The 18,289-nt window shown below is 41.5% G+C and overlaps 2 protein-coding genes across 2 annotated transcripts in view; one reads left to right on the top strand and one right to left on the bottom strand.

Moving 5' to 3' along the window:
* The window catches only part of LOC137287848 (adhesion G protein-coupled receptor B1-like), a 33,682-nt gene that overhangs the window by 4,582 nt on the left and 10,811 nt on the right, over positions 1-18,289 (bottom strand). Inside the window, exons 11-23 of the mRNA XM_067820230.1 lie at positions 17,361-17,435; positions 16,851-16,959; positions 15,837-15,944; positions 14,960-15,026; positions 14,597-14,717; positions 7,614-7,660; positions 6,385-6,496; positions 4,970-5,073; positions 2,942-3,044; positions 2,193-2,343; positions 1,627-1,696; positions 1,317-1,383; positions 740-825 (exon numbers count right to left, since the gene is read on the bottom strand). Of these exons, the coding sequence (XP_067676331.1) occupies positions 740-825; positions 1,317-1,383; positions 1,627-1,696; positions 2,193-2,343; positions 2,942-3,044; positions 4,970-5,073; positions 6,385-6,496; positions 7,614-7,660; positions 14,597-14,717; positions 14,960-15,026; positions 15,837-15,944; positions 16,851-16,959; positions 17,361-17,435 (1,220 nt within the window). The remainder of the gene's footprint in view (positions 1-739; positions 826-1,316; positions 1,384-1,626; positions 1,697-2,192; positions 2,344-2,941; positions 3,045-4,969; positions 5,074-6,384; positions 6,497-7,613; positions 7,661-14,596; positions 14,718-14,959; positions 15,027-15,836; positions 15,945-16,850; positions 16,960-17,360; positions 17,436-18,289) is intronic.
* Positions 10,495-12,900, top strand: LOC137286660 (uncharacterized). Its single transcript, XM_067818636.1, has one exon. It carries the CDS (start codon positions 10,495-10,497, stop codon positions 12,898-12,900), a length of 2,406 nt encoding a protein of 801 aa, XP_067674737.1.

Here is an 18,289-nt window from a genome sequence, read left to right as displayed (position 1 = left end):
ATCTGTTGTATCTAATTGTCTGGCTGTGCTCACTCTTTTTCATCAAATACCATGCAAAATGTCCATCAGTCCTGTTTGTGTAGCGACCAACCAATTTCGGGTTTGGGAATTCGAACCAAAGACCTTTCCATCCAAAATTGTCCACACGATCAAAGAGGTTAACCCCGTCGGCAAGCTGACACGGTGACAATGTCATCCATGAGATGACTTGACGTCCAGCTACATTTGCATTACTTTGAGCGACTTCTCAGGTTCACTGGTCCAAACTCCTTTCCCAGTGGCATATATAAGCACGAGATTTCATCAAAGATTGAAGTCGTCGGGAAATGTCATAGGAGCATACACAAACTGGTTGAGAATAAGGTATTTGTTTTATTCATAAAACAGTAATACCCACGTATGACAACTTTTCTGGAAATAATCGAGTATGGATCAGACAGACAACATCACAAGCATAAACCAGGGCAACTGCTATATGATGACACCCATGCATGATCAACCGATACCGTGACTTAGGTACCGTAGAGGTTACTTATTTGGATACTCTGGGAACTTCTTGAATGTTTGTGATGTCGCACCACTTCCTCTTGAAAATGGTCATACCATTCACGTTTATACCGACTATTTGCACCATGATTATGGAAGAAAATTAGAGAAAACCAGGTCAGGTGCAACTCTAGGAGACATCTTCAAGTTATAAAATTCTAAACGGGACTATGTATCACACATGTTTACTCACACAGCCCTCTCTCTCTTTCTTTTAGTGACCATTATCTTTGTTGAACACAGAACCCGCAGAATGATGACGATTATCACGGAATTAGCCTGTATAAAATAACAATTACAACAACAATAAGATATATTTAAGATGATAAAGGAGGTGGTGAAGATGAAGGTAACGGTGGAGGAGGAGATGGAGTTGGGGGTGCAGGTTGAGGATGTGGAGCTGGATGTGGAGGTGGGGGTGGGAATGGGATTGGGATGGGGATGGAGATGGGGTTGGAGGTGGAGGTGAATGTTGAGGATGTGGATGTGAAGGTGCAGGGGGAGTTGGGGTTGGTGGTGGAGGAGTGGAAGAGGAGGAAGAGGATGTGGAGGAGGAGGTTGAGGAGCTGGGATGAGGTGGAGGTGAAGCGGGTAATCGGCTGAGGATGAAGATGGTTGGTTTGCTTTTAGCAGTATGTCATACTGAGTGGACAGTGACAGTTATATACTATTTGGAAATTGTTTCAATATTTCTAAAATGATCCAGTTTTATTAATGACCAAAAACGGTACACTTATGTCATTGTTTGATCCTTTAGAAGTTTGCCTTACAAGTATTACAAAGAGAACTGGTCCAACGAATGCATAGAGCACACCATCGGTGATGGTAAGCCAGCAGCTGAAACAGAAATTCTGACAATTAACAACTGTTTCTGTAATTAAGTCACTGAATTTAAACAAACTGCCATCTGTATTACCACCCCAGATTTATATTCACATTTATTTTCCTTTCCTCACAAAAGAGTAAACAACATATTACACTTAATTTATGCCAGCACAAACCTTGTGCATCAAACAGAATACACTGTTATCATTAACGGATTTCCCTAATAACAAGTGATCACAGGGCAGTCCAACTTACAACTGGTCGTTTCCGTATCCCTCCAGCTTAGTCACCCCTAGGGTAATACCGACTATAACTGCTGGCACACCTGTGTGGACAGGTGAAACAAGGTTTTACATGAAGAAGGCACATAATATAAATAATTTTAAAACTAAACATATATGTTTCAGAATAAACAATAGGTATTGTTATGTTTCTCATTTGATATACCGAAGGGCAACAGATATACAATGTCAACTTAATCTGTGATATTCTACCTACAACAGGGTTAGGCTGAGTCAAAATTATGATGCGTCTGCGAATATTTGGGTTGCTGTTCGACATCAAACGCAGCAATAGTCCGGCTATAGGAAGGTGGTCTGTAAATAATGGAGTCTCAACAGACAATCCAGTGATTAACATCATAAGCATCAACCTACGCAATTGGGATACAATGACGTGTAAAACCAAGTTAGTGTATCTGACCATCTGATCCCATAAGTCGCTGCAGGCATGGTTTGCTTAGGATTACTTTTAACCAGGACCTACATGCTGTAAGAAAAATTATGAACAAAATTATGGCAAACTTAAAGGGTCAGGCTTACCCCATGCTAGAGGCATTAAGATCTTCTGCTTGGAATTATCCCTGAAGACATGCACCACCTGAATGGCGATGTCGACTCCTTGGGCAAACATGAGAGAGAAAGCAGCCAGGAAAAAGTAGTGCAACATGGCGGAGACGGCTGTACACACTGCCTGGAAACATGGACCATGTAAAGAACATGTTACCACAATCAATAGCAGTCTGGAAACATGGGCGGGGCGAATGATTAACATGTAACTATAATTAATAGCAGTGTGGAAACATGGACGGGGGCGAATAGTTAACATGTAACTATAATCAATAGAAGTCTGGTAACGTGGACGGGGGCGAATAGTTAGCATGTAACTATAATCAATAGAAGTCTGGTAACGTGGACGGGGGCGAATAGTTAACATGTAACTATAATCAATAGAAGTCTGGTAACGTGGACGGGGGCGAATAGTTAACATGTAACTATAATCAATAGAAGTCTGGTAACGTGGACGGGGGCGAATAATGAACGTGTAACTATGATCAGTAGCAGCCTGGACAGGGGTGAATAATAAACAGGAAAATATAATAGCAAGAGACCTCAATCGATAGCATTTAAATTCTCACTCTGTAAATAAGAAGGATGATATAAAGTAGCCCTGGTCAAAACAAAATTGGGCAGGAAGGCGAGGCAGGCCAAGGATCAGGTTCGCAAGGGTGGCACACTTGGAGGAGCAATCATTCCTGTATAAGAAACCGCTATTTGTGTTGCAACGTTACCTTGTTTTCAGTTCTCTCCACACCAGCCAGGAAGACGATGTAGGCCAAGGTCAACGCAATGCAAAGGTTCACCAAGATGACGGACTTGGACGAGCGAACGTATCTATACACAGGAAGAAGTGAACACACATGAGTGGAACACATTCAGGATATCGAATATCCAATTTCATTAGCGTGATAATTTGACCCTTTAATAACTTGATTACCTCCCTCAGATCGAGTGAACATATTCAATTTCGTAAAGCAGTTAGTGAATGGAAGATTGCTGAATTACCTCCCTCAGGTCAAGTGAACAGATTCACTCTCTTAAAGCAGTTACTGAATGGAAGATTGTAGTTTAAAAACTGACTTACCTCCCCTAGATCTAGTGATCAAATTCACTCTGTTAAAGTATTTAGTGAATGGGAGATTGTAGTTTACGTCTCATTTATCGATACAACACCCAAATTGCGACTTGTCAAATTAAAATTAGTATTTGACAGAATGGACATCGTTATAAACACATACAAATAAATCATATTTAACATTTCAATGATAGGATATTCTTCGGGGCTTGAATATTGAAAAACACTAAAATTATTCAGGTTTGCAATCATTACAAGTATACATTTGTACGGAAACGTCCTAGTGCCACAGCCTGATTTTTTTCTATCTCCTAATAAGGATTTAATACTTCCTAATTAGTACTTAATATGTCTTAATTGGGACTTAATATTTCCTAATTAGGACTTAGTATCTAGTAATTAGTACATAGTATCTCCTAATTAGGACTTAATATCTACTAATTAGGAATTAGTAGAGTTTAGAGGTTTGCACTGGATGGGAGCAAGATGGTTGCCTTCGTTGTTTCAACATTGGTTGGAACAGCGTTTTTAATTGGAATTGGTTTTCATTTGTCAGCACCATCATTGTATTGGGATTCTTGAGAGGCATTTAGAAGTTTTGCATAGTCTGGTTCCTGGTACCTCGTTCATTTGGTTTAATGATGGTCTTCAAAGTGTTGTCCGAATAAAATGAAACATCAAGGTGTATATCTCGCCAGTGCCTGGAACATCACAAAAGCCACCCCTAATGTCATTTAATCAGCTGTATATCACTCTGTTGTGTTTACATCTCCCCATCATCATTGTTTATATAACATCTATTTCATCCACCTCATTGATTGTATACACATACACACCTCAGGACTATATCACTCTGTTGTGTTTACATCTCCCCATCATCATTGTTTATATAACGTCTATTTCATCCACCTCACTGATTGTATACACATACACACCTCAGGCTTATATCACTCTGTTGTGTTTACATCTCCCCATCATCATTGTTTATATAACGTCTATTTCATATACCTCATTGATTGTATACACATGTACATCTCAGGCTTCCTGTAAATCTAATTATCTGTATATGACTCTGTACACATTTGTTAACTGGCTTCACTTAATCAATGTTATCATTGTTTTTATAACTGCATTTCATCTGTCCTCTGTGATTTGTTTGTATATACATGTACTTGTCTTGTAAGTACTGGTATATATAATATGTCTCGTACTCCTATCTCTATCACTTGAAGAAGGGGCAAGAAATAGAACCGAAACGTCGTGTTAGACAATAAAAAGAAGTTGTCATCAGTATACTCGTCTTATTATTTTCAGCAACTTCTAAATGCCTCTCAAGAATCCCAATACAACGATGATGCTGACAAATGAAAACCAATTCCAGTTGAAAACGCTGTTCCAATCAATGTTGAAACAACGAAGGCAACCATCTTGCTCCCATCCAGTGCAAACCTAATTCCTAATTAGTAGATACTAAGTCCTAATTAGGAGATACTAGGTCCTAATTAGGAGACATTAAGTACTAATTAGGAAATATTAAGTCCTAATTAGGAGATAAAAAAATTCAGGCTGTGGCACTAGGACGTTTCCGTACAATTGCATTTGAGTTCAGAGTATTATCTGAATAGTTTCAGCAGCAGCGAGCATGATGTCCAGACGATGGCAATAAGGTGCCCAGCCCCCCTACCTCCACAAACACACGTGTGTCAGTACTGTCACCACGCAGCCAAGGATAGACAAGGAGCAGCCTACTATGGAGATGATCTTCAATATAATCAGGTCCTCCTCCGGCTAGAAGAGTGAAAATAATGATTATGTTTCTCCTATCAATCTTGACGGTCCAACACTGCCGTGTAAGACCTTGCTAATTTAAGCAAATGTAAAGTAAATTCCTAACGGTGCCACAAATTTATATTACATCCTTAACGGCATCACGACATTTTAAAAAATGGTTAACGTCACTCGACGTAAAGTAAGTTGTTAACTGTGTCACTAAGTGCAAGGTGTGTTTCTATGGGCCCACAGTTTCTACAATAAATCGGAAACACATTAAACTAACGCACAAAGTGAATTTCTTAATGTTGCCCCAATGTGTAAATCAATTTCATAACGGCATCACTAAGTGAAAATAGATGGTTAAAGTCACTAGATGTAAATCAAGCTATTAACGTTATCGCCATTTTCAGTGCCAATATAATTCTTGACTGCATCGCTAGGTGCTCAGTAAAAGGTGAACCGTTGCACAATCATGTGACAATGTTTAACGTAGGCGATAATAGGCCACTACAGGTTGTCCAGCTTGACCTGAGCTACTTTACATATGCATGATCTGGGAGGTCAAACGGCACAAACGGCTGGTCGAGTTAATTTCATTAAACAGGGGAGTTCGCCGCCTAAAAGCCCGAATAGAAAACATCAAACCATCTGCAGCTAATTGTTTGAAGAAAGTTAGCACACTGATCACGATTTCTCGACACACTGAGATGTCAAACGCTGGCTGTTCGGACATGTTAACAATCACCTGACAAAGGCACACCCCTTCAAAATAATAGACCCAACACGTTGTGACACGGTCACATTAGTATTCACTTGATCAAACTTAACAACCTGTAAGTATTAAGCAAGTAATGTTTTCAATACGTGTTATGTAAGTTTGCTATGGGCGAACTACAATAAATGCTGAAATACAGCAAAACTACCGTTCCACGCAAAACTGACTGCCCTGAAGAACGTTTGTACGTTATGCTCCCTTTAATTCTGTACAGCTACTTGCTTTGAGTGACCATTCATATAAATGTTCTGATTATTTTCTGACTATGAAGGTCGATGGAGTAGCCTTGTGCTTCATGGGTTCGCTCATGATGCCAGAGACCCGGGTTCGATTCCCCATATGTGTCCAATGTATGAAACATATTTCTGGGGAAGTAATATTGCTTGATAATTGCAGCGTACAACCATCACTCACTCTCTGACTTGTATTTCTACATTTAATTGCGAATGAATGATGTATTTCGAGTCCAATAACAATAAAATTCATTCTGAAAATGAACCATGAAAGATATGTCCAGATATCTGGATTACGAATGAATTTAAAGCTTTTACCACTGTCCTTCCAGGGCTCATGAGAATGGCGAAGTTAGTGAGGTGGTCACATTCACATCTTGTGAAGGACTCGTTCACTTCGTAGCTTGTGCAGCCGTCTGTGTACCAGGAACTGCAACAATGATCACAGGTATCTGTTGAAATCAGACAGTTCGGATACAAATCAGTCATAACATGTAACTATAATCAATAGACCATCTATACGGCCTCCGTCAGTAGCATTTAAATTCAGCACGTTGGAATATTTTCAAAGCCTCGTTGTAGCAGTGTTATCCGAGTGGGAAGGCGAGGAATAACACTTCTATGACGAGGTTTACGTCAGACAGTGTCACCCAAGGGAGAGCATACAACGTATTTATCTTACCGCCATATTTAATTTACAAAATATCAGTTTATTTTATTTAGAAGATCGATTCTGACTCTGTGACAAAATGGCGTCAGCTAATCGAAAACCGCTAATTGAAAGTTTTCCGAACACCGGGCACTGCATTCGTCATATTGTGACGTCATAGGATTGTTAGCGAAACAGCTTATCGGCGGAGAGTTTGGTGGTTACCATGGCAGCGAGTAATATATCTTCCAGTTGTCACCCTCCTGGGATGGGTGTCATGAAAACTTGTTAAAGCGTCCCTGAACAATGATTTTTTTTGATTTTTTTTATTTTTTTTTTTCAAGGTAAGATAAAGCCCAGGACCCAGGGAGCTCGGAGCTCGGAGCTCTCTCAGTCATAAGTGCCGTACACTAACATTAACTTACGACTGTCTTAGCGCTGAGAGAGCTATGGATATCTGTTACCTGTTCTGCACTGTACATACGTTGGTGCCAATACACATGCTTCTGACTCTATAAAAAACTAGGGTGTTTGGGTCCGATACTATGAAATCACCTCATTGTTTCGCAGTCTGACAGTAACCATCCCAACCTGTGAAGATCTGGGTAAGAGTTGGTTTTCAACAACTGATGACTGTCGTAAGAGGGGACTAACGGGATCGGGTGGTCAGGCTCGCTGACTTGGTTGACACATGTCATCGTATTCCATTTGCGTAGCACGATGTTCATGCTGTTGATCCTTGAATGGTATTCCCCAGTCTCGATTATTTACAGACCGCCGCTATATAGCTGGAATACTGTTGAGCGCGGCGTTAAACAACAATCAAACAACCAATCATCGCATGGCTCCCACAAAGCCCTGAAGACCTGCTGTCAGGAGGGTATCAACAAATATTTACCTTTTATCAAAATCCCAGTATCCACAGGCTGGTTCTGAGTAGTTCGTCTGAAATGGTATTACATATTTAGGATATATCGTGTGCATGATGATGCAAAAAAGCCTAACAAAACCCAAGGCACTGTGTCCCATGCGTGTAAGGCATTCCATTCGAATCCGAAATTAATTGATTTGAAACCATCCATTGTCTTTGGTTGTTTTAACAATGGTCCAAGCTCAGCTTCTCGTATGATTGGTTTAATTCAAATATACTTCTCAACGCCATGTTCCTACTAACCAGTTGCACACCACTGTTATGCACATGAGGATTGTTTCAGAAGTTTAAAGATTTAGCTAAAGGTTAGTAATTATACATTTGTAATTATTATGCACATAGCAAAGTAAACTTTTATATACATAATTAGATGACATAAATCAAATGTAAATACTTACACGGTGTGTTGTTTTACATGTACGAATGAACGTGTGGTTGGTTTTCCTGTATGTTTTCTCAATATGCGGCTCAGGGTTCTTGATTCCAAATGTTTTGTATGGTGTAAGATTGTGTGTGTGTGTGTGTGTGTGTGTGTGTGTGTGTGTGTGTGTGTGTGTGTGTGTGTGTGTGTGTGTGTGTGTGTTGGCATAGTGATGTTATTGTTTATGCATTGTCTCATGGACATTACATCTTTTTTTTCTTTTTCTTACGTGTGTTATGTGTTTTGCTTTCGAAAAAAAGAAACGCTACTCCAAGGTGTAAAAAGGAGCATAATCGGTCATGCGTTCGCTCGTCAAACCAAAGACCAGGGTTCAATTCCCCACATAGTTACAATGTATGAAGCCTGTTTCTTGCGGTCCCCAAACTGATATTACTGTATTACTGCTAAATGGAATATTACTAAAATCATATTCACTTACACACTTATAGGTTTGAAAATGTAGTGATCGGTGCTTCCGCACTCGTACATCGGGTCTCATCGGACTGGCCATCCAGTGACACTCGTATGTTTCCGGGTGTGATCGAGGCACGTGATCAACTTACCCGCCAAATCTGACAGGTGACGATTGACAGATCGAGATAGGACACCGAACAGACAAGACGCTGACTGCTACGCAAACCGACAACGATCTCCCCATCATCCACGCTTACCAAGCACAAGGTAAGCGCCTTTCCCTAGCACTTAGGCTTTCACAACAATGGCGCTGTGAACAGGATTAAGCCTATTTGTGAAATTTGTGACAAAATAAATATGTCACACGACCATGGGAAAGGACTGATGAATGGGTCACGTGGTGTCCTTATATAGAGCAAAATTCGCTGTGTGGAGCGTTCTAAGCTTTTTCCATGGCTATAAGAGTAATACCCCAATGCTCTTTAGTTATATATTTATCCCTTTTCGGCCGTAAACAAATAATCGCAATGTAAATAACATAGTAATAACAAAGGGTGTTGATGTATCCACTATCCATGTGCTTGTTCATATCAACCGCTGGAAGCTGCATGCCTCGCACCCCGCGTATTACATGTACATTTCATGGTGTTGATTTCAGTGTTGTGATGTATCTAGCTATCAATCACTGTCGCTGGATACATGGCAACGCTGTAGCAACGTTCACATGGCTTTGCGTATTTTGTATTTAACCCAAATTCTGTCAGCATATTTCTACATGTGTAGTGTTGCAATATATATCCATTTATATTCTAATTGCATATATACTTATGTATTTATTTTAATGCACTTTAAAAGTGGGTAAGTAGCCTGCCGGTCTTTTCTTTGATGAATGGTTTAGCAGGTATGTATTCACTGTGCATTATTGTTTTGTACAAGGTTTTAGGATGACACTTCTGCGCTCACTCACTCTTGTCAAGACTGACTGACAGTGGTTAATTGTCGCCTAGGCCTGGTGTGTATATTAGTTGTTTATTATTTATATCCATATGATAAGTGTGGTAGCTTATGCCAAATATTAGTGTTTATTTATTTGTCATTTTTATAATCATGTTTATGTTGTGCATGAAATATGATTATGTTTTATCAGCATAGGTCAAACGTTAGATTGGGTAGTGTTTCACCCTAGTGAGGCCGGGTTGCATTTCAGTACTGGACGCCCGCTGGCCGTACAGATTATTTTGGGGTATGCCATTTGCCTTTGTTGACTACTGGTATAGTTCTGTTATCTTGCCTGCGGCATTGTGTGTGTGCATCTGTAAGTCTGGTGGTGTTAGGTAAGGGTAGCTTACGCTTAGCGGCTGGGTTGTCGGTCCTCCTGGGAACGATACCGTTCACTTGATTCTGGTTTGTGAAGCCTGTAAGTCCAGTTGCTGACATTATGCCGTCCACTTTTATGCTCTGTCCTTCATATGAATGATAACATACTACTGGTCCGCAGTCAGTATACTCGGCAACGTGGAGCATTCATCACAATCGACTGGCGCTCTGTCTTTCTTTGGACGATGGGCATAACAGTCTGCTGCCATTGCCTCACCCTATCAGCAACGTGTGGCACGGTGCTGTCGGGTTGGTATCAGTTCTCTATTGGTGGTGGCTTGGGTTGGTGGTATGTCTCAGGTCTTCTCTGCCGTCATGGTCTCTACTGCTTGGGTGTAGACCTGTCACATGGGGTGTGACCTTCACCTTCTATCCTTTGACATATATACAGAGTTTGTCTTATCCATAATATTGGCAACTCTATACTTAAGTTAGTTTCAGGTTATTCAGCTACCATGTAAGTACCTATAGGTCAGCTTGGTCTTACCATAGGTTGTAGTACAAGAGCAAGAATACTGTAGGGAAGGCTCGGACAATTATGTTCCCAATAGTATTCGTTCCAAAAATGGGGTCATAACTTGTACGAAATTTTCCTATATTAATTGTGGTTGTTGGATTATTTCAGACAATTCAATCATGCCACCAGTCTATATTAACATCTGCTCTGAAGATGAACTCAGGCTTATTCCAGGAATAGGGATGAAACTGGCCCGGAAAATTGTGCAGCTTAGAGAGACCCAAGGTGTACTGACAGAGGAGGATTTCCGAAAACTCCCCTCTATCAGAAACCCTGAGGAGGCTCTCCGTGCTATTTCTTTTGCTGTGGACTCTCCTGGTATTCCAGATGCAGGCACTTGGTCACGCAGGATGGTGGAGCCACAGGCTCCAGGGCAGGCTGCACCATCCAAAAGCAAAGCAATATTGGGACAGTACACACCGGTCACCGAGAGTGCCCATTGTGAATTGTCCGTTACTGAGCCTATAGTCCCAAAACCCACCCAAATTTCGGATGCTGAAGCTGTTAAGTCAAATTTAAAACAGTTGGAACAAGCGGAAACCAACCTGCAGGCCAGGCGTAGAGGACTTACTCCACAGAGTCATAGCGCTCTCTATGACCAGTGGCAAGCGGCCTCTCACGAGTTCAGCAAGGAAATGGAGGCTTTCTCTGATGTTCTTGCCAATCTGGAAGCCAGTGATCCTAAAGATCCTGTATCTGGCCGTTTTGCGAGGGCACCCATGCCTCACCCTTCTTCTGTGGTACATGGTATGGATGTGTTCTGGCAGGGTTCAAGGACAAAGCCCTGTACTGAGGAGATAGACCCTCGGGTCCTCCAAGGTGCTAAGGGGAATGTCCCTCAGACATATGCTCTAACCCCTGGGTATAGGGAGCGGAGGGGGACAGGCCAGACCAAGCATATGGCCCCTCAACCAATCCCAGCTAACTTAGCCCAGGGGATTAACACACGTGAAAACCCATCCACCCACGGGGCAGCTACATCTAGGTCCCATTGTCCCCAGCCTGGACGAGATGACAGTCTGTGGCACAGGATGTCGAAAAGCAGGGAAATCTCAGATAGTGAGTCAGAAGAAGGTGATGAATATCTGTTCCAACGGAACAGGAGTGACCCTGTTGGGCCTCCTACTTCTAGTACCCCTGCTGGGCCCCGAGAGGAAAGGTATCCAGAAGACTGGACGGAACACGGTTGGTCAAAATATACAGATAAGTATCCTGTATATCAAGACCCATATGACCATTCTTATGGTAACCATCAATGTTCCCGATCACAAAAATCCCGCATACCGGTGGACATCATGGACCATCAGTCAAGGGAATATTATTCCAGACAGTGTCGAGAGGATGCTACATATCCTGTAGTCCGCCAAGAAAACAGTTGTGGGGGGTCCCAGCCACGTCGGGGTCAATATTTAAAAGATGATTCCAGAGAGAGGCAGAGGATGGGTAATCCTCTACGTAAACCTTATCGACATCAGGCTGCCTGGAGAGAATCCCCTGATTACTCTTCGGATGGTGACTTTGATGAGGTTCGTCCTCAGGATCTTGTGAGGAGACATCGAGGGGATAAACCCTCCACTCAACTACCGAGGATGTTATCCTACGACGGTAGTACTAGATGGTCCTCATTCTATATGAAATTTCAACGTTTTGCTCGCTCTCAGTCCTGGAAGGATGAGGAAAAGTTAGATCGGCTGTGTTACTGCCTAACCGGTAAAGCAGCTGATTTCTTTACCCTACTCCTAGAGAGAGATGAGTTTATTTCCTTCCAAGGAATGGTGCGGAAACTTGAAAGGCGGTTTGGGAAACAGTGCCATGCAGAGACTGCCCAACTGCAGTTTCCAAACCTTCGACAGAATTCAGATGAGTCCTTAGAAGAATGGGCAGAGCGGGTGCTTCAAGTCGCGATTGCTGCCTTTCCGAATTTACCTGATGACTTTGTGGAACAACAAGTGGTGCGGAGATTCTGCCAAGGATGTGCAAATAAAGAAGCTGCCCACTATGTTTCCAACCTGGGATTGAGAACTCTGGAATCTGCTATGGATGCTGTGCAGAAGTACTTCCAGAACACCCAGGCGGTATATGGTAGATCAGTGGTTAGACGAGATGTCAAGCAATCGAAATTGGCCAATGATTCAGAGAAAGAGGAGTACTTGGAGTCGCAAATGACTTTTCAATCCAGTCACACTCCTTCACAGGATAAGCGGCAAATTCCCTCACAATCCGAAAGGACTAGTGTGTTGGAACGTTTGACTCACCTGGAAGCTCGGGTTGAGGAGATGTCCTTAGATATACGGAAGTTGACTGCCCTCTTGAGCAGACGATTTCGAAGCCCCTCATCATCACCAACAAGATCGGGGGAGTGCTTCAAATGTGGGAGGACAGGTCATTTCCGCAAAGATTGTCCTTCTAAGGAAGGTAGGCCAGGAGAGAAGAAGGTCACATTTTACACTCAGGAAAAAGAGGTTAAAGCAATCCAAGATGCTACTGAGGCTTTAAACGTGTCCGGATCGAGCTTGGAGGCCTAACCTCGGTCCCTGTTGAAGAAGGCCAACTAGAACAAGTGACCGAAAATGAGACTTCTGTGGTCCCATGTCAGCCATTGATGGGCATCGCTGAAAATAACCCGTCTCCAATGACTTCCTGCATCCCGTCTACAACTCCCGAGTCAGCTAGTTCCTCGGAGGGCGATGGTCCATCACTTCCGCAGATCACAGTTAGTCAATTAAAAAGTGGGTCTATGTTTCTGGTACCAGTCCAAATCCAAAACCAGCATACAACTGCAGTGGTGGATACCGCGGCTGAGGTTACCATAATTTCAGACACTCTTTATGAGAAACTCTTACGGAAACCTCGGAAGAAACAGGACATTAAGTTGAGAACTGCTGGGAAAGATCTACTTCTGTCTTCATTTGTGACAGAACCCCTCCAGCTGCAACTAGGGTCTCAAACCTATTCGATTCCTGTAGTAGTGGGTCCTATTCACGATGATGTTCTTCTGGGATTGGACTTCTTAGTTCCTCAGGGTGCTCATCTGGACCTGACTCAACAGATACTGCAGATTGGATCAGATACAATTGAGATGACCCTATGTCGTTCTCAAAAGGTACCACAAGTGTCAAGAATTTCAGTAACCAGAAAGGTTGTCATTCCACCCAATTCGGTAAGACAGCTTGAATGTCCGATATCGAAAAAACTCTCAGATTTCATTATAGAGCCACGTCTAACGCAACAAGATCTGCTGATTGCAAGGACATACCAAACTAGTGGAAGTACTCCGATTGTGTGCCTTGTGAACCCTTCGGATCAGCAAGTGGTGCTTCAGGCTCGTGAAGTCTTAGGGGTTGCCATGGAAATAAATCATGTCGAATCACCCTTTGAATCATGGGTTAATTAATTTGTCTGGTAAGTTATGTGAACCGACTCGGTTGCCACCAAACAACCTGGTTGGGGATTTTCTTATTCAGATGTGCATCATATTCTAATCATGAGTTACGTGAACTGTCTCGGTTGATAGCACAACGTTGCTGCCCAACCCTGCAGGGATTTTCTCATGACCTGCTGACGTCCCCTGTTGGATCCTCCCTCAGCCCTTCTAAGTCCCAGAGAGTGTGTACCAGTCCAGAAAAGAGGGAGGAATGTAGTGATCGGTGCTTCCGCACTCGTACATCGGGTCTCATCGGACTGGCCATCCAGTGACACTCGTATGTTTCCGGGTGTGATCGAGGCACGTGATCAACTTACCCGCCAAATCTGACAGGTGACGATTGACAGATCGAGATAGGACACCGAACAGACAAGACGCTGACTGCTACGCAAACCGACAACGATCTCCCCATCATCCACGCTTACCAAGCACAAGGTAAGCGCCTTTCCCTAGCACTTAGGCTTTCACAACAAAACCAACAGGTTTCTACCCTGAAGGTAGAATAGGCCTTCAGCAACCCATGCTTGCCATAAAAGGCGACTATACTTGTCGTAAGAGGGGACTAACGGGATAAGATAGTCAGGCTCGCTGACTTGGTTGACACATGTCATCGGTTCCTAACTGTGCAGACCGATACTCATGCTGTTGATCACTAGATTTTCTTGTCTCTTGACTCGATTATTTACAGACCGCCTTCTCATAGCTGGAATATTACTCAGTGCGGCGTTAAACTAAACTCACTCACTCACTGAAACCAATCCACTCGCTGCTTAACTAGGCTCCAGTACAACAATTACCTGTATATGGTGGAAGTTTAGGGATACGTTCATGTTGAGACTTGAGAATTCCTTTCCTTCGATTTGGACAGCAAGTGCAAGAATTTGAGAGTTGATCTCTTTGTCCATGGCTACGTTCCCACTGAAAAATATACACCACATGCGTCGGTCCTTTCACAAGGACCACTAATATGGGTGTGTGATTATATTCTGTCTCCAACATAAATGGGTTTTGGTTCAGGGATTGTTTCTTTAAATAGACATTTATAATGCTAGAGAACACTTCAGTTTTAAGAGTCAAGTTTTTAATGTAAATATGGAGACACTTATTTCATTATGATTAATTGCGTTTGTGTTTACACTTGAAGCACAATATTTTCTAACCTGGATGTATTTGTCGGTAGGAATTCTGCCATTGCTTTGTAAAACGCTGCAACGTAGGTAATTTTTTCTGAAAAAAATAGAAGAAAACCAGTTTCCATCAATAATGTCAAACATACTACCCATCAAAGGTTCAGAGCCTCCAAAGGCACTGACTATATGTCATAAATCGAAGATGACTTTCATCACTGACTTGGGGGAACCAACAGCAAACCTTATACAGATGTTTCACACGAGGAACATGCATCAAATTACATTTGCTAATTTCGTGCATGTGAACAGCTACATTGTGGTGTAATGTATTGTTGAGAAGTCGCCAATTTTTACTTAATTCATCATGTATTGAACTTGGGATAATAATCTTTTCGACGTTGCGAATTTGTTTGACAACGCTTGAATTCATGTGTAAACAGAAAACAGAATGGAATATTTTGCAAAATTGAGTTTCGAACAGTTGTCTGAAGAAAGTGGCTACAGTCTCTTTGCACTGTAAACGTACCGATGAATTTCAATTTAAACAAAAAAGTAAAATAAAGTGAAATTGAAATTGCGAATCCTCATAATTTGACTTTGCCAGTTGAACATTTAAATATAAGAATTTTATTCCACTTAGGTAAACCGATCATAGTTTGAAATCGCTATTGGTGATTTGCATCACAAAGGGGTATGCACATAATTTAAGTGAAACACAAAGAACAAGAAGTGTTGGTCTAAATTAACGCTCATCAAGTATCTCACGTGCATAAGTGCATTAGTTTCACTGTTCCAACTCCTTGTCACAGGGAAAAGGGGGTCCAAAATATGTACTTTTTATCTTTAAAAGTTATTCATAAAAGGTTCCTTGTATCCTTTCTTTCGTATGTCAGTTTACGTATTTTACCAGAATCACGGAAGTTCTCCTTTGGAAGTATCACATAGTCTCCAGTTTCCGCCAGGGCCATTGACGAGAACATAATATCCTCCCTTGTAATATTGGCGACTTCCATCACTGGAATGAATCACATAACAGCAAGGAAATATGTAGATCTACATCACAAATAACGATAGACAGGTAGATATTTTACGGTAATCTTAGGTTTTAGCAAGATTTCGCTTATCTAAATTCATTGTCCTACAATGGAAATATCTTCGTCTAAACTAGTAGTCTTGAATTGTTCAAATATCCAGAGGCGTCTTTTCGTCTAAGATCTCATACTTTTTCTGTGTGTATTATTTGATATGCACTTTTTACTCTGGTACAAGAAAGAAATACAAAAGCGCGCGTCCGATTTAGATACTATACACAAAGAACTTGGTAAAGCACCCCGTGATATATCGCACGATTGAATGAGTCCCAGTCTCAACATTTTGGAGCATATCTGGCACATGGCTGGTCGTCCTGCGCAACAAAGGGATCCTCCTGTACATAACCTGGTCCAATTGGAAGCTGCTTTACACGAGGAATTGCGTACACTGTCCCTTCAGAGGATCAGTAGGCGGACAAGGTCTATGAGGAGGAGAGTGCTGGCTGTCATACAGTCAGAAGTAGGTTTGACTTGGTACTGGCCTTGAATCGTGTGAGACACATTTACCATTCAACATTAAACATTCCAGGACCATGCTTGTGCGGACATGGTTTTGTATGAAAATCAGTGTTGTTTTCTTTGAGCAATTATCACCAAATCAAATTATTTTGTAGTTTAATAGTCAAAATGTGTGAGTCAAAAAAAAAAAGAATCATGCAAGTTAGAAACTAACGTTTTTCCATCGTGCTTACCACGAATTTACTGTACGTGATAAAAAGTGTCATTGTAAGCATGCAGGGAGTTCTTTGTGTATAATATATTTCGATACCGTCTGACACTTCGGTATGGAACAGCTATAGTCATGAGGTCATGTAGATCAGAAGTCTTACCCAAAGTTGAACTGGTAACTCTCAAAGGTGTGTTGACCGCCTGTGATTTAGCAGCAGACAAACCGAAGGATGTAACTGACCTCATCAAGGATGCAGCCTTTGTTTCATCCTTAATCAAAAATATATTCAGATAAAAATACCATTCATATACAATGACGGAAAACGTCGTACTAGTTGCAATAAAGAAGTTGAATACAAACTAGGTTTTCCTTTATCTTAACAAATCCTAAAATGGCTCTCAAAGAAATCATGTGTAATATTCCTGGAAATGCCTAAAGAGATGATTCCTGTAAGAATTTAAGAAATGAATAAGTCAGCATTAAAGGGAGAATTTGGCAATGTGCGTAGGTGATGTAATTAGCGCCAGTATTGAAGGAATTGCATAGAAGAAGACCGGAGATACCTCTATAATAGAGACTTCAGTGGTTGGTAGAACACACATCACATGTTATTGGTCACCGTTGGAAATCGGTGGATATCGAAATGTGTTTGAAGCACTGTTAAACTCACCCTGCTCTGAACCTGTTTCCAGGCTTGTTGACTTGTGTTCACAGACAGAATGTTGTCAACCACGTTGATGAAAGTCTAAAAATATAAGTGAGTGAATGACTTTAGTGGTACGCCGCACTCAGCAATATTCCAGATATACGGTGTCGGTCTGTAAACATTGAACAAGACAACCCAGTGATCCTCAGCATGAGCATCGTTCTGAGCAACTGGGAACTGATGACGTCAACCAAGCCAACGAGACTGACCACCCGATCGCATTAATTGTCTCTTACGACAAGCATTAGTTACCCCATGGGTTATCAATTCTACCCCGGACCTTCAAGAGTTCTAAAAATATTAGTCAACTACTTGAGCTATAAACATACAAATACACACATGATGCTAGTACTGTTATACAAGAAATATACACGCATACATTTGCCAGGTTTTTAACCTACTTGTGTTTGATAAAGATGCTAATGAATGACCTAACATTATGACATCTTGATGTTACTCAGTATGTCTCTGTATGCCTGTCACATGTCATCTGTGTCATGTCATCTGTGTCATGTCATCTGTGTCATGTCATCTGTGTCATGTCATCTGTGTCATGTCATCTGTGTCATGTCATCTGCACCTGATAGTACTGCTTGACATGAACATACATATATCGTTCTACGAGGGTGTTTGAATTTATGCTCTCCCAAAGTGAAGTCATATGTAGCAACATATGGAAGAAGGTTTAAACTTTCAAATGTAACAAATGCACTGAACAGCAAAAGAAACGCAGTTCCGAAAAAAATGAAAATAAGCTTTCCTGTTTATGTCTTCTATTTAATTACTAGCCAAAAGCCAGAGTTGCATTTCTGTTGCAGATAAGAATATTCATGATTGATATCAGGAAACACACAACCATCTTACCCTTGAATCCAACCTTGGCTATTGAATGT

The sequence above is a fragment of the Haliotis asinina genome, chromosome 6 (assembly GCF_037392515.1).
Source record: "Haliotis asinina isolate JCU_RB_2024 chromosome 6, JCU_Hal_asi_v2, whole genome shotgun sequence".
NCBI lineage: Eukaryota > Metazoa > Mollusca > Gastropoda > Lepetellida > Haliotidae > Haliotis > Haliotis asinina.
Note: the sequence above shows the minus strand (reverse complement) of the source record. Positions and strands in the feature narration are given on the sequence as shown.